The sequence below is a fragment of the Bipolaris maydis genome (assembly GCF_028858645.1).
Source record: "Bipolaris maydis strain C4 unplaced genomic scaffold PSV08scaffold_5, whole genome shotgun sequence".
Lineage (NCBI taxonomy): Eukaryota > Fungi > Ascomycota > Dothideomycetes > Pleosporales > Pleosporaceae > Bipolaris > Bipolaris maydis.
Genome location: NW_027093861.1, coordinates 1,153,457 through 1,177,851, shown reverse-complemented (window position 1 = coordinate 1,177,851; position 24,395 = coordinate 1,153,457). Strand labels below are relative to the sequence as shown.

At 51.8% G+C, this 24,395-nt stretch overlaps 7 protein-coding genes across 7 annotated transcripts; 3 read left to right on the top strand and 4 right to left on the bottom strand.

Annotated features, from left to right (window-relative positions):
• Positions 1-113: 113 nt before the first annotated feature.
• On the top strand, positions 114-2,971 carry PSV08DRAFT_36898 (uncharacterized protein). Its single transcript, XM_014226689.2, has 6 exons — positions 114-641; positions 719-1,190; positions 1,241-1,883; positions 1,939-2,024; positions 2,069-2,673; positions 2,729-2,971. Exons 1-6 carry the CDS (start codon positions 123-125, stop codon positions 2,819-2,821), a joined length of 2,418 nt encoding a protein of 805 aa, XP_014082164.1. The 5' UTR covers positions 114-122; the 3' UTR covers positions 2,822-2,971.
• Positions 2,972-4,182: 1,211 nt separating this feature from the next.
• Positions 4,183-5,210, bottom strand: PSV08DRAFT_220805 (inorganic phosphate transporter Pho88). The gene is made up of 4 exons (XM_014226691.1): positions 5,086-5,210; positions 5,009-5,029; positions 4,809-4,948; positions 4,183-4,743 (listed from the first exon to the last, which is right to left on the bottom strand). Exons 1-4 carry the CDS (start codon positions 5,103-5,105, stop codon positions 4,352-4,354), a joined length of 573 nt encoding a protein of 190 aa, XP_014082166.1. The 5' UTR covers positions 5,106-5,210; the 3' UTR covers positions 4,183-4,351.
• Positions 5,211-5,458: 248 nt separating this feature from the next.
• Positions 5,459-8,554, bottom strand: PSV08DRAFT_36891 (ubiquitin carboxyl-terminal hydrolase-domain-containing protein). Its single transcript, XM_014226692.2, has 5 exons — positions 8,391-8,554; positions 8,025-8,114; positions 7,609-7,977; positions 6,889-7,558; positions 5,459-6,840 (listed from the first exon to the last, which is right to left on the bottom strand). The coding sequence occupies exons 1-5, from the start codon at positions 8,466-8,468 to the stop codon at positions 5,681-5,683; spliced, it is 2,367 nt and encodes a 788-aa protein (XP_014082167.1). The 5' UTR covers positions 8,469-8,554; the 3' UTR covers positions 5,459-5,680.
• Positions 8,555-8,981: 427 nt separating this feature from the next.
• On the top strand, positions 8,982-10,378 carry PSV08DRAFT_287971 (mitochondrial 54S ribosomal protein uL5m). The gene is made up of 3 exons (XM_014226693.2): positions 8,982-9,249; positions 9,300-9,989; positions 10,045-10,378. Exons 1-3 carry the CDS (start codon positions 9,011-9,013, stop codon positions 10,166-10,168), a joined length of 1,053 nt encoding a protein of 350 aa, XP_014082168.1. The 5' UTR covers positions 8,982-9,010; the 3' UTR covers positions 10,169-10,378.
• Positions 10,379-10,719: 341 nt separating this feature from the next.
• Positions 10,720-13,860, top strand: PSV08DRAFT_408946 (succinyl-ligase subunit alpha). Its single transcript, XM_014226694.2, has 8 exons — positions 10,720-10,954; positions 11,008-11,036; positions 11,098-11,224; positions 11,280-11,342; positions 11,392-11,417; positions 11,468-11,550; positions 11,601-12,080; positions 12,447-13,860. Exons 1-8 carry the CDS (start codon positions 10,797-10,799, stop codon positions 13,611-13,613), a joined length of 2,133 nt encoding a protein of 710 aa, XP_014082169.2. The 5' UTR covers positions 10,720-10,796; the 3' UTR covers positions 13,614-13,860.
• PSV08DRAFT_370176 (abc transporter ATP-binding protein arb1) lies at positions 13,834-19,631 on the bottom strand (the record flags this gene model as incomplete). The annotated part of the gene is made up of 9 exons (XM_014226697.2): positions 13,834-14,271; positions 14,338-15,159; positions 15,746-15,750; positions 15,847-15,962; positions 16,016-17,157; positions 17,209-17,807; positions 18,138-18,211; positions 18,646-19,295; positions 19,353-19,631. 9 exons carry the CDS (start codon positions 19,629-19,631, stop codon positions 13,834-13,836), a joined length of 4,125 nt encoding a protein of 1,374 aa, XP_014082172.2.
• Positions 19,632-20,499: 868 nt separating this feature from the next.
• PSV08DRAFT_200047 (SNF2 family N-terminal domain-containing protein) lies at positions 20,500-24,044 on the bottom strand. The gene is made up of 3 exons (XM_014226699.2): positions 23,750-24,044; positions 20,955-23,676; positions 20,500-20,904 (listed from the first exon to the last, which is right to left on the bottom strand). The coding sequence occupies exons 1-3, from the start codon at positions 23,832-23,834 to the stop codon at positions 20,676-20,678; spliced, it is 3,036 nt and encodes a 1,011-aa protein (XP_014082174.1). The 5' UTR covers positions 23,835-24,044; the 3' UTR covers positions 20,500-20,675.
• Between the last annotated feature and the right edge of the window lie 351 nt (positions 24,045-24,395).

Sequence of the window (24,395 nt, the reverse complement as noted above, 5' to 3'; positions counted from 1 at the left end):
GGTGGTGGTGCATGCTCGACATCCGGCGCAGCGGGGCTATTTCTTCCCCGTCCACCGACCGACCCACGCCTCTGAAAACTTTAGGCATTGCGTAAAGGACCATCCTTCATTCTTGTACGGTCATGGCCGATACCAAGGGCGGCGCATTAGGCCATTCACCAGGCTCGACGGGCAAACAAAACGGAGGCCGCCCACGAGTGATTTCATCCTGTTTAACATGTCGACGAAGAAAAGTCAAATGCGACCATATCCATCCCGTCTGTGGCTCTTGTACTCGAGGCAACCATGCTTGCACCTGGACGGATCAGGCTCAGGCACCAACTGCTACTGGAAGGATATCAAAATCTACCCTAGCGACCGGCGGAAAGGGCGGAAGAAGTAATGATGTTCAAGCCCGGCTGGATCGACTCGAGTATCTTTTGGAAAAGGCTGTCGCTGGACAGGGGACTAACTCGGTATCGTCACTGCGCTCCAGCGCCGACTTTGAGAGAAAAGAGACGGACGCTTCAACCCCGTCATCCAGCAGTCAGACTTCCCAGGGAGCCGGTATTACTTCTGACAATGGCGACGGGACACTTTTGCTGAATGGTGGACAATCCCAGTTTGTGTCATCTTTGCATTTTGCATTGCTTGCTGACGAGGTAAGTGAGACGTTGCCGTTTTTGGTCTCTCTGTAATCGCTCTTCAGTTCAAGCAAGCATGTACTTACCCTTGTTAGATTCAAGACATCAAGGCTTTGTTAGGCGATAAGACGGATGAGGAGAGAAAAGAAGTTCCACAAAGCAGTTTAGTCGACCTACTTTCACTGGGCCGCGCGGGCGCAGGCTCCAACCTTGAAAGCCTACTACCTAGCACCCAAGAGCACCGCGATATCCTCTTGGACGTCTATTTCGCCAACGTAGACCCTATGGTAAGGATCACGCATAGACCGACAGTGATGCGCAAATTTTTCACATATAACCGTGAAGCACATCCTATTGCCTACGCCATCTACTTCTCTGCTATCAATTCATTGCCTCCTAAAATTGTCCAGACCAAATTTGGCGAAACCAAGGAAGCCCTTCTGGACAGATTTCAACTGGGGGTCGAAATCTCCCTCGCAAGAGAAAACTACCTGACAACATCCGATCTTGAAATATTCCAGGGCTTCGTACTATGGTTGACGTGTATCACAAGAGAGGAAGATATGGGTAGGCTTATACAGCATTCATTGGTATACTAAGCTGACACAAAAATTTAGGAAAAGCATGGGTGTTGATCGGCATAGCTTTTCGTATCGCTCTGAATCAGGGATTACACCGAGATCCATCATTGTTTCCCACAGGATCAATGGACGCCCTTACTATTGAACAACGCCGCCGCATGTGGCATCAACTTGGACATTTGGAATTTCGTGCAGCTGAATGCAAGGGTCAAGAGCCAAGCATAACTGAAGATTTTTACACAACGCTTTTCCCCCGGAATATCGATGATGAAGAACTTGTCGATGGAGCGAGTCCGGGCGAAGCTCCATACAACGAGCAAAAGTTCACATCGATGACGTTTCAGCTGGTCCGATTCAACGGAATGCGAGCGCTGAGGCGCATAGTCCAAAGCACTTATCGTTTAGAGCGGCGAATGCTAGATTCTGGCCTTCACGGAACCTCTCGGCCAGACCCTGCACAAGAGTTGCGGGATCTTTATGATCAAATCAAAGTCATGCTCGATGAAGTACACGAAGAGACTCATCGGAAGTACTTGCAATTCCTCAACCCGGAAATACCAATGGAACGATTGACCTTGGGACTGGCTTCGCTACTCGAATGGCGCGCTTACTTGTTTTTCTGGCTCCGTATGCCGCGTGCGTACCGTGATGACGTCTTTCCCGATGCCATTCGCAGATCGTACGTATCTCCAGTTGAATGTCTTGGTTAGAGCTAGTAGAGACTAACGATTTAGGATATTTGAAAAATCTGTCAACTGTGTAGAGACAATCAATGGAGCAGCTGCGGATGTTGACGCCGCTCGCTTCCAGTGGCACATTGGTATAACGACTCACTTCTCGTATTTTCAAGGCTAACAAATCAAGGCGCCATTGCTTCGTTCCAAGCCATCATGCACATTTTATCTGAGCTACGCAACCCCCTTTTCGATGCACCAGACCGGCAACGAGCCTTACGAGCGTTGCAAATGTCGCGCATTCTTCGAGCAAACAACAACGCCAAGGCATGGCAGGCTGTCAAGAACATGATTGACAAGGCCGTGGCTGAGCACACCCTTTCACCTAGGTCCCAAACTCAACCCTTGAATCCGTACATGAGCCAGCCTACACCTGCGTCTGCGACTATGCCCGTTTCTACATCTACATCCACGTCGACGTCTACGCCTACATCTACGCCTACGCTTCCACTGGGTACTATGCCAAATAGCAACACAGGCCCATACCAACCAATAGCAGAAATACCTGCTTATGCTTATCAACCCAGTTCCATGACGTTCAATCAACCAACACTACTACCGCAATCTCAGCCGCTCCCCCAACCGCCACCAGTACAACCTCAACCTGACATGATGGATTCGACATCAAATTTCCAAAATCGCGCACCAGTCTGGGACGATATCAATATTAACAACATTAACAACATCGTTGGAGATATGCAACCAACTACCAACGTAATCCCTGAATTCGATTTTGTAAGTCTTACAGTGTAATCCGGGAGAACAGGGCATAGTTACTGACCAAAATCAGGGTTTCTGGGGTGACCCCTTCAACTATGAGAACGAGCCTGTTGCAATGCCAATGCAAGATGGCTATTTTTCCCAATGGACAGCGGGTGTTTGAACTACGTTAGCGAGTGACATACTACCTTTTTTTTCTGCCTTTACGACCGTATGCAAGAGCAAGCATCATGAGATTGGCAGCTCGTATTCCAGATTAAATCTCCGCTTAGCTCCGATTGGCAATAGTCTTTTCGAGAATTTCACGCTAATCAGTAGAGCGAGTTGGAATACCGTCCCAGCTGGTCGGTCGTCCTATTATACGCTTTCCCACAAGTTCGCGCTACAGAATCTGCCCAAATAGCCATGGACACGTCGCTATATTAGTGGGAAGAAAGCAAAAAGTGGGGGTGGAATACGAGATCAGAACACCTGATACCTACTCTCCGGTTCCAAGGCCATGTTCAAGGCTAGCCAAAAAAAAAAAAATAAGGTCGACCATAGTAGGATCTGGGCCATCATCGACGAAAGAACGTCAAAAAGACTTGTAACACTTTCAGTGTTGCCAAAAAGCACTACATATGCTTTGGAGGAAGAACCGTACTGTACCTTTTCGCAGTAAGATGGCGTTAATTGCAGCAGGCTCGGCTGCAAGTGGGTTGAACATTCAACCGAACTTTGAGATGTCTGCAGACAACTCCTTATTTGGACTTGACGTGTATATGCTTTGTTGTTGCAAACAAATACCTCTACCATTCTCATAGACGAATTAGAATTTTAGAATATACGCATCTACCATCAATCATTTAAACCAGCCACTACGTAACACTTTCCTTAACTTGGCACTTGCAACCCCCCTCCCAATGTAAAACACCACACGCTACTTTGATGCTCTTTATACACTGCGTGCTTTAAACACCGTGAACCTACATAACCCGTATTTTCACACCAACATCTGCATATTACAGCTTTAATCCAGATCCCAAGTTCCTGAAAAATCAATTTGTGTTGTTCTTCCGTGCAAGTAAAGACTAGTTAAGATTTTTGGGACACGTTAAATAAAACTAGGTTGTGAGTTGGGAAAGCGGAGCGTTTTGTTTGGTGGCGCACAGGGAAGCTGGTGGGATAATGTCCGGTGTATATTCTATATAGATTATAATGAGCCGACGGCAAAGGGTTAGGTGGTAAGGGGGGTTTACGCAGGCAGCAATCTAGATGGGTGGTAGATAAGGTAGTGTGGTTACGAGGAAGTTTTTTTTTTCTTAGTTTGATATGTAGGGTGAGTGTTGGAGGATGACACTTCTTAGTCTGGTGGACGAAAGTCAATTCGTTTCAAGGTATAAACTTTCCTCTTGGTCTTGTGCTTAGAGTTCAGAGTGAACCACTGACACGGGACAAACCACTGCTGACTAACAACGACTATCTCTTTTCCTTTCCTTTCTTTTTGTCAATTCACCCCGCAATAACATCCAGGACACGCAGAGTTAAAAGGCGATCAAAAAGAACAAGCAGTAGGCTGAAAAATTTCATGAGTGTTGTACAAAGTAACAGTAGCTCCTATCCGGGGGATTCCGAAATTTGCAGTCCGAGATGCCAGTAGCGACTTCTAAATAATCTAGACACCACATAGCACTACGAAATTCATGCAACCAACCTACTCATCCTTGACACCACCGCGTCCAGCGCGCTCAGCAGCCTCGATGCTCTTCTTATCCGTCTTAATCTCACCAGCACCCATGCCCATCATGCCACCAGCAGCCTTCCATGGCCTCGCCAGGTCACCAGTTGCCGGCTGACCAAACAAATGAATCTTGACGAGGTTTCCCTCGAACGCGCCCTTGAGGGGGATGATGGACTGGATGAGGAGCGGGTTGGTGTATTTGAAGTAAAGGTGCATAACGCACATCATGCCGACACCCATGGCCTGGGCCTTGAAGAGCTCGCGCAGCTTGCCGAGATCGTACGCCTTGACAGTTGTAGCGACGAATTTGGGTTCCTCGCCGGATCCCATTGGCGCAGGCTCGACGTATTTGACAACCGTCATGTCTGTGTCGCATGTGTTAGCCTGCTTCGTCTTTGTCCAAAGTATTCGCGACGGTGGGGCGACGCACCATTCTTTTTGTTGATCTGCGTCTGGACGTATAGGTAGATACCCGCGATGATCAGGTTGGAGACGATGTAGAGTGCGCGCACGCCGTTGAGTACGTTGGGGTCATCAAAGGGAATCCTTTTTGAGATTTGCATAAATCCACTGCATACATGTTAGATTTTTGGTCTGCTGCGTGTGCAAAAAGGCTAGAGCGGAGCATACAGGATGATGACCAGGTTGGAACTGCGGCGAGGATTAGCAAACTGTCTTTAACAGCCTCGGAGGCCGGGGATGCATACACTTGTGGGTTAATAGCCATTGTGAGAGTCGGGGTGGATGGATCGAGGCGGATAGGTAAGGAGCGCTTCGGCAGAGGATTATAAAGAGTCCTGGAGGAGAGGAGAGGTGTTGTGGCGCGAAACGTGGGAGAGAAGCCGAAGGGATGAGCGGGCGACTTTTGTGGTGGGCGAGGATAACCCTAGCGCGACCCCAGCCAAGAGGCCAGGTTGCCGGCGGCGAGTTTTCCTCAAATAGGACTTCACCCTTCTAGGCTCATCCAACGTCTTCTCAGAACACATCCCTAGTTCACAACAGTATAGCGATAGTTTCCCTCGGTACAGCAGGTTCCACTGATGCAGCAAAAAAAAATTGTCGAGGTCTGGCAGACTGCCAGCCCTCTGGCTCTACTTGAATTCCGGGTATCTTATCTATGATAGTTCTGTGGATGTGTATGCAAACCGACGCCTATTTGACACCCTTGGTACCCAATCCACATGAATCCATGGTTGTTCCCGAAAACGCCACGCTAAGATATCAAAAACTCCGGTGTTAACCTCACAGTCACCCCTGTCCCAATGCAACCAATGCCCAATCAATAACCAGACCTTGTAGCAATCACATAACAATGCATTCGCGATCCGGCCGGGTTTTTCCCTTTGACTTACCTTTATCCAGGACGGCACCAGGCTCTCTACTCTTACTCCTCATCCTATCCTTCTTCTCCTTCTTGCTCTTGCTCCGTGAAATTCCAGACTCTTTCTTCTCCTTGACCGGAGACGGTGATTTTTGGCTGCCCTCAGGGCTTATGGTCTTGTCAATCACAACAATAGGTTCATCGCCAGCACTGATACCCTCTGTCGTGATCAGCTTGTGGTTGCCACCTCGGCCTGTCAGCCGCGACAGAGTAATGGACAATCGATTCTCGCCACTTGGACTGCCCGGCCGACTTTTACCAGCGCCAGACATCCATATGCGTGAGCCGCGCCGGGACACAGACAGAAAGCCGTTCTTCTCTTCGGCTGGGGTTGTCGGTTGGGTTCGTCCGCGAAGGCTCCCTTCGCCGTCGTCAATGGTTATGCTGCTCCGCCAATTACTGGAAGTGCTGTTCCGACTGGCTGGCTCGTCCGTGCGAGTTGGTTCAGTATGCACATCAGGCACGCTAATCTTTTCCCAGTCGCCAGTGGTATCGACGTCTGTTGCGGTGGTAGAGGGCAGGGAGGCCAGCGTTTCACGGGACGGATCTACAGACGGGATTCTGGACTGAGCCTCTGTGTAGGTTGGGGGATCACCTCTAGAAGCCAGTTCTTCATCAATAGGCTGTACTTGGTAGAACAAAAGATACGGTGACTCTTCACGCAGAGCTTGCTCGATGTCGACCTCAGTGACTCGTTGATTCGAAAGATCGTCAAACCGTAACCATTTCGCTTCTTCTTCGTCAGACTCGGAATTGGCAGTTCCGGGCCTCCCACGAGCATTGGCACGAACAAGTGCAATGTAATGACCAGAATCCACCGATACACCTCGATGACAGACGACCGACTGTAGCACTAGCTTGAAGTTACCAAATAATGGACCCTCTTCTTTCATTCTTTCGTCAGAAATGAAATGGGGCAAGCCAATGTCAAGTGGAATGTCGATGTAGGTATTGAGCCGCTTCGGAGTGCCATTTTGGTTCATGGTGTATCGCTTCAGACATATTCCAAGAACAGGGCGTTTTGCAGAGAAATGTGCTGCAACCTGCGCATCTGACCTTGGCACGTTGTCCGTGTACCATGCTACCAAAATTGTTAGCATTACAGATATTGGCGGGAAATTCGACTTACGGATTAGACTGAAAAACTGCCATGCTGGCATGAGAATCTCCTTCTTAAGTAGAGAAGCTGAGCGGGGTCGACCGCCAGAGCTGTTGTCTAGCATATCCTCGACATGCTTCTTCTCGTCGAACGCTTGGGCTTCAGGAGGCTGGCGCAAGTAGCGCTTACCGAAGATGCTATCAGCACGGCGACGGCCTTCTAGCTCAGGTCGAACTGGGGCCAAAGTGGTTGTAGGCTCCAGCGATATAGGAGATGAGACGATTGGAGTCATTGGCGTGTCCACTTCTGCAGTTTCGATATGTATCGACTCATTTTTCTCAGCGTCCTTGCCTGGGAATTCATCCCTGGTTGATCTAATCGAGGCGATTGTGTTTTGCCGCTGCAGGTAGCGCTTCACCTCGATTCTGTTGTTAAAATAGGTTTCTAAGCAGTCCTCGAGCGTAATGATGCGACCCTCTTCTGGTTCTGGGATAGCAACTTCCAGGAGTCGTTCGTTTACAAACTTGTGGTCATCTTCTTTATCTTCGCGTCCAGTATGATAAATGTCCATCTTTAAGGTAAGAAGTGGCAGTTCAAGCGCGCCTGTGATAAACGTAAAAGCTTCGGATGCGTCCTGCTGCCGCACTTGCGCCGCATCTTCCCAGCCACACCGTGCGAGTGAGTCCTGAAGATGCTTGGTCTGTGATAGTCATTAGTTACGAAAGTGACTGTGGTGCGGATAGACCATACCAGGTCGACTCTGATGAGCTGGCCTGTGCGCAACAGGTTCACCCATAGTCTCAAGACGGCGGCCAGTTTCTTCCGGGGCTCATCCTCGAAATTGTCGTACAACATGGCTTCAAAGCTATCAAGGCGCGCAAACATGGCAAAGAGGAGCGCATCTAGATAGCATGTCACCATATTCCGATTGATAGCGCCCAGCATGGGAACATTGGGGTTGTAGTCCTTCAGTTCGCCCTCGAGCGATTCGTTGGCAAGGACCAAGAGGTCGTAGGCCTTGTCGAGGTCGTCCGGGTACCAGGCGAGGGCGTGTTCGGCGTGTTCCTCTGCCATTTTTGTTATGCCCGAGCCGTGGAGTCGGGTAAGCAGCATCTTGGCCTGTACATGGTCAATGGGAGTGCATGCAGTCGTGTCTCTTGACGTACCTTTTTCTCGGCATGCTCGTTTGCGGGTGGCCTGGGCCCTTCGCTGGTGAATATTTTGTAGAGATCGAGCGGAGTATCCGGGGATTGAGACTGGAGAGACATATGGTCAGAAGAGCGGGCAAGAGGGTCTTGAATGGTCAAGGGCGCGGGAAGAGGGCGGCCTGGCGCTGCAGTGTGCAGAAGGAGAAGGGTGTCGCCTAGAGAATGCGGCAATACAAATGGAAGCTTATGATACAGTGTCTGAACACCAGCCGATAGTCGCCGCCGGCGGCTCGTCCGGGGAGGCGACGGCAGACGGACGGAGCAGCATGGCGCAGGGGCGGGGGAGTCGAGCGAGTAGGTAGAAGCGAAAGAGGACGGGCATACTTTTGATTTGGCGTGTTTAGAGGCACGCTTGTCGCCGTGCTTGTCACGCCGGCTGAGGAATCGCGAGACGCCGTTCATGATGGCGGAGGTGGTAGGCAATGGGGGAATGCATGCAGAAGAAGGGTGTGTGGTGGTGGTGGTGGTGGTGGTGGTGAATGCGGAGGTTGACAGGGTGGTGGGTAAGTCGCGGGGCGGGCAGGCGGGCAGGCGGGCTTGATGTCGGAGGAAGGCAGAGACGAGGCGCAGCCAAGGAACGAGATGACGCCGTGCCGCGCGACGCAGGCGACGACGAAGCAGCCAGATGCGAGGGGGCGCAGGAAGAAGCACAACAAGCCCAGGAAGCACAAGACATGGTCGAGTGTACCAGCAACCGTCAGCCGCGCAGCAGCTGGTGGCCGTTGTCGTAGCCAGGTGCTTGTAGGTAGGGCCGCCCTATTGGCTGCCAGAGCGGGGCCCTGGCTGGCTGGCGGTACGATTGTGTAGGCGATCCCTGCAGCCTTCGTCGTCTAGCGTATAGCGTATAGCGCATGGCCAGGAAAAGTGCGCTGCGGACCTGGCATGGGCCGTGCCATTGCTATCACCGACGACCATCACCCACCACACCTTCGCCCGACGTCGCCATGGCCATGCGTGCCCTCCCGCTGCGCACCGCCGTGGCCCTGGCCAGCTCCGCCAGGCCGGCTGTCCGCGCTGCCCTCCCCGCCCCTGGCCGCAATGCCTCGTCCCAGGCACTCGCAGAAATCGAGGACGCATCCTCCCTCCAGACGCCACCACCGCCAGCAGAACTGGCCCAGGACTTCGACCCGGTAGCGAGGAGTCGGCTGCGGAGAAGGGGGAACAGGCAGCTGCCGCCCAGCAGGTACCGTGTCCCCGCCGCATGACCACGGAATCCCTCCTCACCCGTCACAGGTACCAATATCGCTCGCCCAAGTACTATCGCGGTCCCCTCCACCCTCACCAGCCCCCGCCAGAGTCCGATCCCGCATCGCGACTCTTCCAGCCGGGGCCCTTTAGTCTGTCACGCCTCGAACAAACGTACCAGAGCAAAATCGCCTCAGACCTGCTCACCCTCACATACCAGCACTATCCCCCAGGCTACCGGGCCCCCAAGACCGAGCAACGGCTGCGCGAATGGACTGGCGACTCGCCCTACTTCAAGAACCGCCCACTGCGGCCCCCACGAGGCAAGGGTGAAGTCCTCCGCCTGCTCCAAGAACCCCGCACTTTCCGCAATGTGCCCAAAATCACAAAGGTTGTCGTACACTCCATGGTCCCAGAAGCCCAAGAGAACAGCGGAAATTTGCACGTTGCCGGCATGGTGCTGCAGGCCATTAGCAACGTGCGAGCAGTGTCGCACAAGGCAAGGCATAACGTAGTCGGCTGGGGACTGCGCAAGGGCAGATATGTCGCCGTCACCTCTACCATGGAGCGCGAAGACGCCGACAACTTTTTGGCCAAGCTGATCGACGTGGTGCTGCCGAGGATCAAGGAATGGAAGGGCGTGCCCGGCTCATCTGGTGACGGGCACGGCAATATGAGCTTTGGTCTTACCCCGGACCAAGTTGCCCTCTTTCCCGAGATCGAGGTCAACTATGACGCGTGAGTCTTCTGCTGCGCCTGCCTTGCCGATTTGTTTTGTACTAACACGACCTAGTTATCCTCCCAAGATGATTCCCGGTTGCCATATCACCATCCAGACCGATGCCACCAGCAACAAGGATGCCCGTCTCCTTCTTCAAGCCATTGGTATTCCATTCTACGGAAAACTTAACGACTAGATGCACTTCTGTTCCCGCCCGTGTACAAGACATGTAGTAAATGTAAAATACAGCCATGCTGGCTGCCACACCATATTCACTGCGCAATCCTCTTGGCTACTGTGATAGGACAGGCTTCCGTTCCAGTCTCCTGCATACTGGGCATTCGAAAACTGACTAGTCTATCACGATTCTTTCTTCCTAGCCAATTTGAAAAGCTGATTGCAAGAGAACGTTGATCTGGCCATCGCGCACGGATTCTGAACAACTTGAGATGTGATACCTAAAGCGTTACAGCGCAGTTCGTGGACGATTGGCATGTCGTTGATGGAATGTACTATTGAGTTTGGATAAAGCCAAAAAAAATACAGACAATTATTGTAGAAACTGAAGACCTCGGCACATTGGCAATCGGACAGTGGGTGCATCCAGCCGGTGCAGCTGTGCGGCCGTAGACAAACGAGTTATTTTCGTGATGTTGTCGGGCGCGGACGGGCCCTGGCACGAGATTTTAGGGTTGGCCAAGCTCCTCTACCGAAGAACCCCCGGCGTGTCGCAGCTTCTCCCAGACTGTCAACCACCACCAAATCAAACCCGCGATACCCTCTCACTACCCCAGATTTGCTCTCGTGGCCACTCATCAGTCACGATGCAGTCTATCCGACAACCCCTGCGCTCTGCGCTATCAAAGGCCGCAACCAGGCAGTATGCGACCGCTTCCTCGCAGTACGCCGAGACGATTAAGAACCTTCGCATCAACAGCGACACAAAGGTTCTCTTCCAGGGTTTCACTGGAAAGCAGGGAACGTGAGTGGGAACAGAAGAAGCTGAAGTAGAGGGTAACACTAACAAGCGGGTAGCTTCCACGCACAGCAGGCAATTGAATACGGTATGCGACTAGCCAAAAGGCCATTTTGATATTGCGGGGGACAGGTCTGACACTTTGTTAGGCACAAAGGTTGTTGGAGGAACAAACCCCAAGAAGGCCGGCACCCAGCACCTTGGACTGCCCGTCTTCAAGAATGTGGCAGATGCTATGAAGGAGACTCAAGCTACCGCTACTGCCATCTTCGTTCCGTACGCTTCACCCGGCTACAACTCGTGTCGCCTTTGAAACCTAACCACACTGCAGCCCACCGGTCGCTGCCGCGAGTATCGAAGAGGCTATCGCCGCCGAAGTCCCTCTGATTGTGACGTAGGTATACAAATGGCAACTTAGGTACATGGAAACTTACAATGGACAGTATCACTGAGGGGATTCCCCAACACGGTACGCATGGCTCAGTCTCTCGGGAAGATTTGAGTGACTAACCGAAGTAGACATGGTGCGCATCACAGATATGCTCAAGTCCCAGAGCAAGTCTCGTATGGTTGGCCCCAACTGCCCCGGTATCATTGCTCCTGTATGTCCCCCGCCCATATGCGTACCTGGATAGCCTTCTGACTTTACCAGGGCCAATGCAAGATTGGTATTATGCCTGGATTCATCCACAAGCGCGGTCGCGTTGGTATCGTCTCTCGCTCCGGAACTCTTACCTACGAAGCCGTCAACCAGACTACCCAAGCCGGCCTTGGTCAGTCCCTCGTTGTTGGTATTGGTGGTGACCCCTTCTCCGGTACCAACTTCATTGACTGCCTGAACGTCTTCCTCAAGGATGAAGAGACTGACGGTATCATCATGATTGGTGAGATTGGTGGTTCGGCCGAGGAAGACGCTGCCGACTTCTTGAAGGAGTACAACACCGCCAACAAGCCTGTCGTTAGCTTCATTGCTGGTATCTCCGCCCCTCCAGGCAGGAGAATGGGTCACGCTGGTGCCATTGTCAGCGGTGGTAAGGGTGATGCCAACTCCAAGATCACCGCGCTCGAGGCCGCCGGTGTCACTGTCGAGCGCTCCCCTGCCAAACTTGGATCTACTCTGTACGACCAGTTCGTCAAGCGCGACTTGATATAGGGGGAAATTTGTAATGTTTCATTAAACTCTCGAGGTATGCAGGCTTACGATTTGTGGTAGCTGCATGGAGGTCTATTGTACATTGTAGCTTGAAGCAATTGAAGTCATCTGGCATCTAGATGTGTAATCTGGTGGTGCAGATGTTTGCATCATATTCTCAGAGCTTTATGGATTAAAATATTGATTCCACAAAATGCTTCCGTCCCTCTTTTCACATGCACATTCGAAGCCTTGGTAGGTGATGGTCCAAGCTCATAATTTTCCAAAAGTTCCCCGCAAACCTCCGAGCTGCGTCCAATTGCAGAAGTACAGAAGACAACTTCGAATACAGCCGACATGTCCAAGACAAAAACGAAGCGCGCGCGCCGTGAATTGAAGCGCGAGGGTGAGAGAAAAATAGCAGCACACCACCGCAAGGCAGCAGCAAAAGCCGCAGAAACAAAACAAGCAGCGACAAAACCACCTGCAAAGAAGAAGCAAAAGATGAACTCGACCGCCGCAAAAGACGCACCCCCAGCGACAAAGCCCGCTCATGTCCAACCGTCGCAACGAAAACACGCCATCCCCTTTGGCGAATACGACCACATCCTCCTCGTCGGCGAGGGCGACTTCAGCTTCACCCGCTCCCTCGCCATCGAGCACGGCTGCGCAAACGTCACAGCCACAAGCTACGACTCGCGCGAAGACGTCGAAAGCAAATACCCAACCTTTGGTCCCATCTCCGCCGAGCTCTCCTCCCTCACACCCCCCGTCCCACTCTTCCACTCCATCGACGCCACAAAACTATCAAGCTACAAGCACCTCCGCTGCAAGCGCGACGACGACGACGACGAGCAAGGCTGGGACGCCATCGCCTTCATGTTCCCACACACGGGCGGTCTCTCTACAGATGTGAACCGCCAGGTCCGCGCAAACCAAGCATTGCTGGTTGAATTTTTCAAGTCGTGCATCGACACCAAAGATGCGAAGCGGAGATTACACATTTTGCAGACACAGAAGAGGGAACAGGAGGACAAGAGTAGGAAGAGGAAGAGGGACCACCAGGCGAAACAAGATTCCCAAGAGCATGACAAGAAGAAACAGCAGCAGAATGTGAGACCTTTTCTTCGCATGGGCGGTAGGATAATAGTTACGCTTTTCGAAGGCGAACCCTACACTCTATGGAATATCCGCGACTTAGCCCGGCACGTTGGTCTGCGCGTCGTCGAGAGCTGGAAGTTCGACTGGGAGCAGTATCCAGGTTACCATCACGTTCGCACGCTGGGGGCGCTCGAGGGGGGTGGCGGGTGGAAAGGCGAGGATCGCGAGGCGAGAATGTATGTGTTTGAGAAGATTCCGCTTGTGGCTGATAGCGATGAGGAGAAGGAAATGGACAGGTTGGCGAAGGTGGCGAGGGGTGGAAGGTTGCCGAGTCAGAAGGAGGCGATGAAGGCGGCTTTGCAGGGGGATGAGGAGAAGGATGATGACGATGATGAGGAAGAAGAAAAAGAAGAAGAAGAGGAGGAGGATTGAGGCTATGAATCTCATTCAAAAAAAGATATACCCGTCTTTCAAGACTTGGAAAAAGACCGTACCACCAATACAAGCAGGACTAAAACCCACGCCGGGGCATCCTGCCACGATAAACCGAAAAAAAAAAGAAAACGCCCCGCTATGCGCATATAAACCCTCGTAGCAAAAAGACCCAACCTCCTGCTCCATGGAAAGAAAAGACACGAAAAAAAAGCAAGAATCACATAATATACACCTTCCGCACCTCACTCTCCTTCCACTTCTCCCCCGTCAAGCCAGCCACAGGATCCCTAACCCACCCCGGCTCCGTCCCCACCTTCTCATTGAAAATACGCAGTCTCTCAGAGCCGTAAATACGACCATTGGGCAGTACAACTGGTGCATCTTCAACGATACTCTTGGTATGTAACGCATACGGCACGTTACGCGCTAGTTCTTTGAGCTCAGCACTACAAATCGGGCAGACGGTTGTGGCCGAGGACGCGGCGTTTGTGGCCGAGGGAATGTATTCGGAGTGGCAGGCTGGTGTCTTTAGGGCGGAAAGACCCGCGCTGAGGGCGATGTGGAGGAGGGGGCGGGGTGGGAGCGAGTACAAGGTGTGATGGGTTGAGACGAAGAGGTCTGCGAGGTAGGACCAGCGGGAGGGAGAGTAGAGAGACTAGAGTTAATAAAACGTTAGTTGCGTTGATTCTTTCTCTCTTGTGGGGGAATAAGAGAAACTTACAGCATACGGCTCCACCTCATCCCATGGCCTGTACGCCAACATACCCGCCGCCTGCCTCATCAATGTGAAATCCCCACTCGCACTAAGATACTTCTTCGCATGCGCCCTGGCCTCCACCAACTTTGCTTCTCCTCCACCTCCACCACTGGGACCTCCAATGCTAACCCCGTGCATGCCCCCCTCCTCCCCCTCCAATCCATCCATCCCACTCAACCCCGCCTCATGCCCCTGTCTCACAAGCTCAATATACTGCTGCAGCCTCAACTCAAACTCCAACATGCTTCCCCCCTTCTTGAGCTCCTTGCCATGTTCCTTGCACCACTCAAGCGCTAGCGCCGTACTCATCCCCTCGCGGAGACTCCGTTCAATCTTATGACACGCTATGAATGCTTCTACATCGACTAGATCTTCGATCCCCTTGCTTTGCGCCAGGCATGCAGCGCTTTCTGCATATCCCTCGCGGAGTAGATAGTCTACGAGTAGCCTGCTAAGTCGTGTGCGCGACCACTCGTCGTATTTAACGTCGACGAGACTCTGGACTTGATATAGGTCCTGTAGGTGTTGCAGGCGCGCTTTGGCGGCGCGATGGAGACGGTTTTCTTCTTCGTGGAGGCCCTCGAGTTTGCGTTTTAGACCTTGCATTTTGGTAATGAGCGAGTCGAGCGAGGAGAGGGTAGCTTCTGGTGAGGCGTTTTTGTTTGCGGCTTTTGCGGTTGCGCCGAGGGCGGTGGGCAGGGCGGTCGAGGAGTGCTCAATGACGCGCTGAGCATTTTTGAAGTTGCGCCGGGAAAGCTCGTATGGCATGCGGAGGAGAGGTTGGTCCTGGGATTGTCAATTAGTGAGTGCTGTCTTGGGTGTAAGCAGACTGGACATACGAGCAGGAGATGCGACTCGGCATTGAGTTTCGTGCTCGTGAGCTCTGCCATGGCGGGCTATTGGCTGGTATGAGTAAACAATGAACGTGGTGAGATACCCTGGAGGGCCTAGGGCTCTTCGAGTTCGGTGGGAAATGGCTGAACTAAGGTTAACAGCGAGTGGTTAACATGAGGATGTCCGTGTTCAAGCTCCACCGCGGAGGTTATCTTGCGGGGATGCTCGTCACAGCCCATAGCTCACAGACCGGCACGTGCAGACCCACTGCCACTTGTCCATGCTCTCATGTTATGTCCGTTGTATTCCGAGTTACACTCACGTCATGTTAGCAACCTACTACTACCTCTTTAATACGAGCTGCAAATGTCACAAAGTTTACCGAGACCTCTATGCGATATAATTTCATTGCAAGGCAACTCTAAAACTCCTCTAAAACCCAATGCATCATAACGCATAATCCAGATGTCTCTGTTCGTGCAGAGACACTGACGCAGGTAGCGATGAGCTGCCGGCCTACTGCAGAGGTATCTCAAACCTGCTCTAAGGCCATTACTTTTAGCTATGTACCCGCGCCCCGCTGCTCAAAGGACGTATGCATTTTCTAAACCCATTCCGAATTATCCATTTAGAGAGCACCAGTTGAAGCCATCTTCTTGCGGAGGTGATCCTTGTACTCGCCAATGGTACCATCCCACCGACGGACAGTCTTGTGTTCGCAAACCATGATATCCTTGGCAATCTTGTCGAGCAATCTGTTTGGAGGTTAGCACAGAGTGCAAATATTTCTCTGGGAGAATGAGCATACCTGAAGTCGTGAGAAACAACAACGACACCACCGCTGAAGGCGTTGATGGCGTCAGCCAAACTGTCAATAGTGGGGATATCCAGACCGTTGGTAGGTTCGTCAAGAAGCAACATGTTGGGGCCCTCGATAGCGAGCAGAGCGAAGACGATACGAGACTTTTGACCATCGGACAGAGTAGCCATCTTGGACGTCTGTGCCTCACCAGTCATACCGTAGCGGCCGAGCTGTTGACGCCAGTACTGGACATCCTGGCTGATGTGGTGGAACTTGTCGCGGACAAAGTCAAGGGCAGACTTGGTAAGGTCGAGCTGTTCAGCAGAGTGCTGGCTGTAAACACCGAGCTTCAAGTGAGTATGGCGCGATACAACACCAGATGTAGGGCTGAGCTTTCCGGTGAATATGTTGAGCAGCGTTGACTTTCCAACACCGTTGGGTCCGACAAGGGCTGTTCGCGAGTCCATGTCGACACCGAAGTCGAGGTTCTCGTACAGGTTGTCTTTTGGATCTCCAGAGTAGGAGAAGGTGACATTGTCAAGCGAAAGCACGGGCGGCGGTAGCTTCTCAACGTCGGCGAAGCGGAAAGTGAAGACCTTGTCAACAGCAACGGGTTCGATGAGACCGTCGGCCTCCATCTTGTCCAGGATCTTCTGGCGAGACTTGGCTTGCCTGACCAAGTTGGCGTAGGTACCAGCTGAAGCAATGAACTTCTTGATGTGCTTGATTTCGTCTTGCTGCTTCTCGTAGGCCTTGGTCTGGTTGACCTCCTGCTCGGAACGGGTCTTGTGGTAAGCGTCGTAGTTACCTCCGTAGTAGAGGAGTTTCTTTTGACGCATATCAATCATATTTGTGCAGACACCGTTCAAGAAATCCATGGAGTGGGAAACGAGAACCAGGGTGCGCTCCCACTTCTTCATGTATTCCTCAAGCCACACACAGGCCTCGAGATCCAAATGGGCAGTGGGGTCGTCGAGCAAGAGCAGAGCAGGCTTGACGAAAAGAGCCTTGGCAAGCGCAACACGCATACGCCAACCACCGGACATGTCCTTTGTCTTCTTGTTGATGGTGACCTTGTTGAAACCAAGACCAGTAAGAATGAGGGAAGCGCGAGTGTGGAAGGTGGATGGGTCCATGTCTTCTTGACGCTGTTGACTAGTTAGTGGGGGTCAAAACATGACTATCCGACTGCAACGCACCTCGTAGATATCCTCGAGGAGAGGGCTCTCAGGGCCGTCCTTCTCAAGAATGTCCTCAGCCATCTTCTCGAGACGAGCCAGCTCAGTCTCGGCCTCACGGACGACCCAGTCCAAGGCACCCAACTCAGTCTTGGGGGCACCCTGGTTCAGCAGGTAAATGTCGATGTGCTCTGGGAAGGGGAACTCGCGCTTGTCGATGGCCTTGAGCAGCGTCGTCTTTCCGCAACCGTTCTCACCCAACAGACCGTATCGGCGACCGTAGTTGATCTCGATGGTGGAGTCGTTGAAAAGTACCTTGCCGTGGAACACGAGCGACGCAGAGATAATCTTGACATCGCGCGACTGCTCGAGCGAGGCAAGCACACCAGTGGTTACACGGTCAGACAGACCATGCTTATCTTGTTGGAGGGTGAGCTTCTGGACTTCCTCGTTCAGCTCAAGGTCCTCGGGGTTGTCGCCATTCTCAGAGTTGGCCTTGGAGGCATTCTTGGAGTTGGCCTTGGACGACAACTTGGAAGTGGCCGACTTCTTGGGCTTGGCGTCGCCCTCGGCGGCGCGCTTTGCCTGACGGGCAGCTTTGGACGCAGAGACCATGATGTCTTAATATGGCGTCAAGGGAAGGGACTCGGAGATGGTGGAGGTGAAGAGAAGGAAATTTCGTAGGGTTGGGATCAGGGCCAATCTTGTGCCCCGCTAAGCCTCTTATCGATAATGCCCAAGCCTGATTGATCGTTTGGGTTTCCGGTCAAGGCACAATGCGTCTCTGCTGGAAATGAAGGGACTGGAAGAGACGGAAAATGCGGTGTAGAAGAAAGGGAGTGAGTGCAAGTGAGGGATGTGAAGAGATCAAAAGATGACAATCGACAGCGGTGGCTCAAACAACAAAGCCTTGCGAATCAATTTTCTTACTTGTGGCGAAGGCTGCGCACGGCCAATGAACGCTCCCCCACTACGCATCATAGGGCAACTAAGGCGCTGGCATCGCTGCATGTGCCAGGTCAGACTCACCCATGCACATCAAGAGACATCATGATAGGCGTGTTCGTGAGACTCGTAGCACGGAGCTGCCTTGAGAGTTCAAGAACTCTTCTGCGTGCTTGTGAATTGTGATACAGGATTGGTCTGCCCCTCTTCAATCTGTTCAGAAAAGTGGCTGGCATGATGAAAAAATTGTGTCGGCCAGCAGTATGATGTCAGGCACAGAAAAAGTAGAAGAACACATACCTGATAAGAATTTGAACTAAATCACGGAAAAACGAAACATCACAAAGACTCCAAATTTAGGATTGTTCAGCTTTGTGGGGGGACGCTCCACGGAAACGCGGAAATCCCGTTTGTTCTTATCTATACTGTGCTCCACGCCATGATAAGCCCAAACACTATATACCAGAACAACTGCTCCTGGTCTCGCTGCAGCTCGGCACACGAGTACTACACATTCCGCTATCTGTGTCTTCCTTTTCGGATATTTGTCCTCCTCTTTCTAAATCGGCTCTCTTTCTCAGCCGCTCTCGCAGCCTTTCTAGTACTGCAGTCTCCTCCGCGTTCAAGCTCATGTCATCTGGCAATATGACTTCGGCGCCGTTGATCTCTATACGGTCGCCATCTTGATCATAATGTTGCTCTTCAATGGTTTTCTTTCGTTCTATCCCGCCTTTTGCATCTGGAACTACTTCCTCATCTTCGACTTTCGCTTTTCGCACATCCAATGGCGTCCACCAGTAGACCGGGAATTGTCGCTGAATGTTGTTTATGATCAGTCCAACAATCACCATCAAGGTAGTACCCCACAGGACCAGGCTGACAAAGTAATAGCCCATGGTTGTGATGATGGGATCAGTGGCTGCCAGCACAGCGGATGCACCGCCAGGTGGGTGTACAGTGTTGGTCAAAAGCATCACGGCCGATGCGCAACCGCAAGCCGTAGCGCCAGCAATCCATTTGATGGAGTCGTAATCCGAATGATACTGGAAAAGCTTCGATACGCTAACACCGATAAATGCTGAGAATGCATGACCAAGTATGGCGTTGCGTGGTTGACCAAGAGGTGAGCGGATGGAGTTGTATTCCAGAACAGCAGAGGCGCCCTGTATACCGTACATCAGTGGCTGCCACTACCCTCACGTCGGTATCAGAGTACTCACAAAAGAAGCAATCAACGCAGGCGGATGATGCCACTGTATACTCCCAGTATTGTTAAACACACCAGCCACAACTGCCAAACCACAGAACGCGCCGACCAACGACCAAAACGCCCCAAGCACATTCCCAACATCCTGCCGCGTCTCCTCCCTATAACCCAGAAACCTCGATATCGGCGCCGGAAGCCTATGTAACGGTGACGGAGCAACAACACGATTAAGATACCGATCAATATCGAAATCCCACTCCCTAGCGCGTGAAAGTATCTTCGTTGCCACCATCCTCGTAGTCGTAACAGTCGGAACACCGAAAACCAAGAAGAGAGATTGAGCAAAAACACCCAACTATATATGGCAACCGCGACTAAATCCAAGTCTCTTTCCAAACCCAAACAACGAAACCGTCAGACAAGAAATGTAAGACAGAAAGAGAGCTACTTATTCAAACACGAGAAACCCCTCTCGCTCTCTTCCCTCGGGCGTTGTCAAACCAACCCATCCGAACAACCCACTTGCATACTACATATGTCCCGGTACCCGGATTTAATTAACCTACATATGTACAAAATCCCACTCACACGGTTTGACGTCGTACCCGCGCCTTATTGCGCGTGGTGCACCGGTCGCGCCAGCGAACAAAATGGTGGTAATTGCGCAGTTGGTGGGCTCACGCGCGAGGTCGGGGTTACGTAACATTACGTACCATAAACGCGCGACTGCGACAGCATCTCCTCGGTCCCCCGCGGATTTGTTTGGTGTTGGGGGAAATAGGTGAGATGGGGTTTTGCGATGGATTTGTTTTCCTGCTTGTTGCTGTGAAGCGATGTGACGGGTGTGTTGTAGTTGTTCTATGGTGATTGTAAGCGATGGCAGCGTTGTTGCTGCGGGACTTTGCGCAACTGGAGGACTTTCTGGTAGCCGTGTTCTCTTGTTGCTGGATGAATGAGAGACTCTTACCATATGTTTGATCTACGGAGATGCGACACAGGGTTCTGTTGTACATGTGCGAATGTACACTACAGTCTTAGTGTGCAATTCTCATAGTCGCTAATCTAAAGTAAACACAGGTGATCTGCATTGCGTTCGGCTACCACTACATCACAAACTCGCTACTGGAGAATCATGGCTCGTTGCACTGATGGGGACATGGCGCGAGAATTATGATGGGTATGGACCTATTTGAATTGCTCTGTACTACGAGAATTTAAAACGCCTGGAATCCCGAGTGAAACACGCCCACACATGATGGCGCCGTCAAAGATCGACGCACCACTTTTTAACTCCATATCCATACACTGCATAGCACACCATAGCGCTCCAGCTGACCTAGGTACCACGGAACAAGAACTGCAGATCCTCAGGACTAAGGCGGTCCATGGCGACCTTGTCATTGTTGACCGTTCCAGCAATCATGGCCGCCTTCTTTTCCTGCAACGCAACCATACGCGACTCAACACTGTCCTCAATGCAAAGACGTGTGATGACACAGGGACGACGCTGACCAATACGATGACAACGATCTGCAGACTGCCACTCGGCAGCAGGGTTCCACCATCTCAAGACATGTTAGCGGACTGAACAGTGGCAGGGGATAATAAAACTTACGGGTCAACAATGAACACCCTAGAAGCCTCGGTCAAGTTGAGGGCAACGCCGCCAGCCTTCAGAGATACCAGGAAGACCTCGACATCCGGGTTCGTCATGAAATGGTCAATACTCTTCTGTCGTTGAGCAGGAGTCATGCTACCATCCAACATGACCGTATTGAAACCGGCACGACGAAGACGCCACTCAATCAGTTGCAACATGGAAGTAAACTGACTGAACACAATCGACTTGAGCGTCTGCTTCTTGCTTCGGAGCTTGTACAGATCGTACACTAACATCTCAATCTTGGTGGAAGAAGTCCAGTTCTCCATCTTGATGCGGTTGATAATCGACGTCTTTTTGATAGAATCCTCGTCTTGTTCGAGCTCGGGCTGCTCAAAGTCGATGGATAAGGCGATGTGACAGCGAGGACAGTCAGCCTCAGTTCCTGAGGCCTCGCAAGTATCCATGAAGTCCTTGATACAAGCACGACAGAACTCATGGCGGCAGTGAGAGCGAACAGCATCCTCAGCCGGTTCATCGCAGATGTTACAGACATATACATTACTAGCGCCTTCACCTGCCTTCTTCTTAAGCAGCAAATCAGGATGGTTGGCGACTTGACGCATCTGCATAATCAGACCGAAGATGTTGGCGTAATTGTTAAGCATAACACCCTGGGCAACATATGTATCGAACTTGCGCGAAGAGTTTGACATGATTGAGGTCGAGAAGTCACGCTCCACTTCACTGAAAAACTCGTTGTGGATGATGATGTCCTTCATAGGAAGCTCCATGGAGTTGGTGTGGTCGCGCTTCATGCGTCGCAACATGATACGAGCAGTGATAAGGTGAAGCTTGGTCAAGGCCTCTTCTCGAAGCTCGGGATCATCACCAGTGATAGGATTAAGCAACTCCTGGTTGAACACGGAAATATGCTCGGACGCCCCGTGGTTGCAGGCGACACACATGTGGTCGTCGTTCGTAGCCCAGTGGAGCTTCTCGCAATCACACGAACGACAAAAGTAGTCTGCAAAGGGACGAACCTCCAAGAAGCGAAGGAGTGAAAAGAACTCTCCAATACGGTTCTGAACTGGTGTACCGGACAAGCACCACTTGTAGTCACTCCTCAACGCAAAGCAAGCCTTGGCTACACCCGTGTTGCGTGACTTGATGCTGTGCGCTTCGTCCAGGATGAGGCGGTGATAGTAGATGGCGTGGAGTGGCGACGCTTCCTTGATGATGTCTTCCCCGCGGGACCATCCTTTTGTCTCTTTGCGATGCAGCGATTCCAAAGAATTGTAGGAGACCATAATGACATCGTAAGACTTCAGCTCCTTGACTGTCATCTTTTTGCACTTGGCGTTTGTGCCGTGATACACGAGAACTTTGAGCTTGTTGTCTGTGTACTCGCGTATCTCATTCGTCCACTGCATAAGAGCAACGGGTGGAACGCACACAAGCGTCGGATGCTTTGCAGGGTAATCAGACATTATCAGGGAGACAGCCTGGATAGTCTTGCCCATGCCCATTTCGTCTCCAAGTAGGCCGCCCTTGTAGTGAGTCTGTTCCTGGCGGATCATCCAACTGAGTCCCTCGAGTTGAAATGGCTTCAGTCGCCTGTTGATTGACTGTGGCTGCTCTGCCTTTTGGACCTCAAGAACAGGAACCTTCTTCAAGTCATCCCACATGGTGCGTAGTTTGGGGTGCTGCTGTTCTGCTCGCTCACGGTTCATGGCGCGCTTCCGCTCCCATTTATCCGCAATGTGCGCAAACCTAGCCCGCCGTCCATGTGCTTCAACCCTTTCATCGTGAGTCAACTGCTTTTTAGTGCCTCGAGCCATCCTGGCTGGCCTCGCTGCAGCAAGCTTTCTCAAGCGTGCAGCGGTTTTCTTTAGTAGCTCCTCATCGCTGTCGCTTGGAAGCATCGCCTCTTCAAGAGCGATCAGGGACTCAAGGTCATCGTGCTCTTCATGCTCATCAGGCTGAAAATCTCCACCATCAGATTCTTCGTCATCGATGAAGTCATCCTCTGTGAATTTACGCTTCTTCCGCGCACTTGAGCGGGCAGAACGACCACGCTTGACTGGAACATCTCGAGCCTTGCCTTTTCCTTTGCCGATGTAGGGAGGTGGCGAGTCCAGCTCATCCAACTCTGAAACTTCGTCTTCGTCTTCGTCTTCTTCCATATCTTCGTCTTCGCCGTCTTCCGTCTTCTGACGCTTGCTTCGCGGCATATCCATTTCGTCCTCGAGTTGCATTTGTAGAGCGATCTCTGCATCCATATCGACTGGCACACTTTCAGAGCCTGATTCTAATACCGTGTTGCGGGATCTCTTCGAAATCGATGCGCTACTTTGCGACGGCGTGGTGACCTCGTTGCGGCCACGGCGAGCGAGGATCTTTCCGCGGTTAACTGAAGCAGCTGGTGTAGTCGATATGCTCGTTCCTGGCGTTTCATAGTCTGAGTTATCTAGCGAAAGTGAGCCAGTCGAGCTTTCCTGTTCTGTCTGTCGGGCGTTAACACTGGAGAGCCGACCGCGAGTGACAGGCGTCTTCTGAGTTTTGGAAGCGGGGATCGAAACTGCCTTGAGAACCAGGCGAGTTTGCGTGGATCCCTTGGGTACAATGGCTTCAATCGTATCGCTCTCTTGGTCGGACGAATTCGCAACAAAGGTGTGAGAAGCGCGAGTGCGTTTCTGCTGGTGGCGACTATCCATTGCTGGGGAATCTTTTATTTCTACAAACATGTCAGCACCACAATTGATGCAAGGCAATCAATAAAGCGTTTGCCCAGAGCAGCTTGCACATACTAGCTGCAGGAACAGGCGAGCTTGCGGGGGCAACATCGTTGGCGACGCTGTTAGTTGATTTGCGGGTGGATCGCCGCAGTGCCATGGTGACAGTGATTACAGAAAGATAGGCAACTGCGACTGTGAGAAAAGATTGGAAGGTATAGTAGGCGGGAAATCCGAAAAAGGTGAATGAGCGACGGTGTACCTCGATAAGGGAATGGAGATGTGAGAATGAGTGTGACGAAGGGTCAATGGCGATATACCCCTGGCACTCCCGCGCCGATACAAAGGAACGATCGCGCGTTCACGGGATCTGAGTGGCAAATTCAGGGACAAGGTGGCAACACGGCAAGGAAGCGCGAGTATGCCGATCTTTTTGTGCAACAGAAGAGGCGAAATGTTCTGATTACCCCCTTCAGCCGGTAAAGTCGCCACAACTAGGTGGGGTTCAGCGACGCGTCTCCGTCATGAGAAACCACGAAAACACGTGACTGCTGCCTATATCACCCGTATATGGACTAGTGCTATGGCTCAATCTCCCCTGCACCGTCAGTGGTGTACTTCGACCAAACCACTGTCTATTCATGATACAGTATGGACCGCATCACCTATATTATGACTTAAGCTCTGGAAAATCGCGTGATTGCGACTCAATTACTAAGGA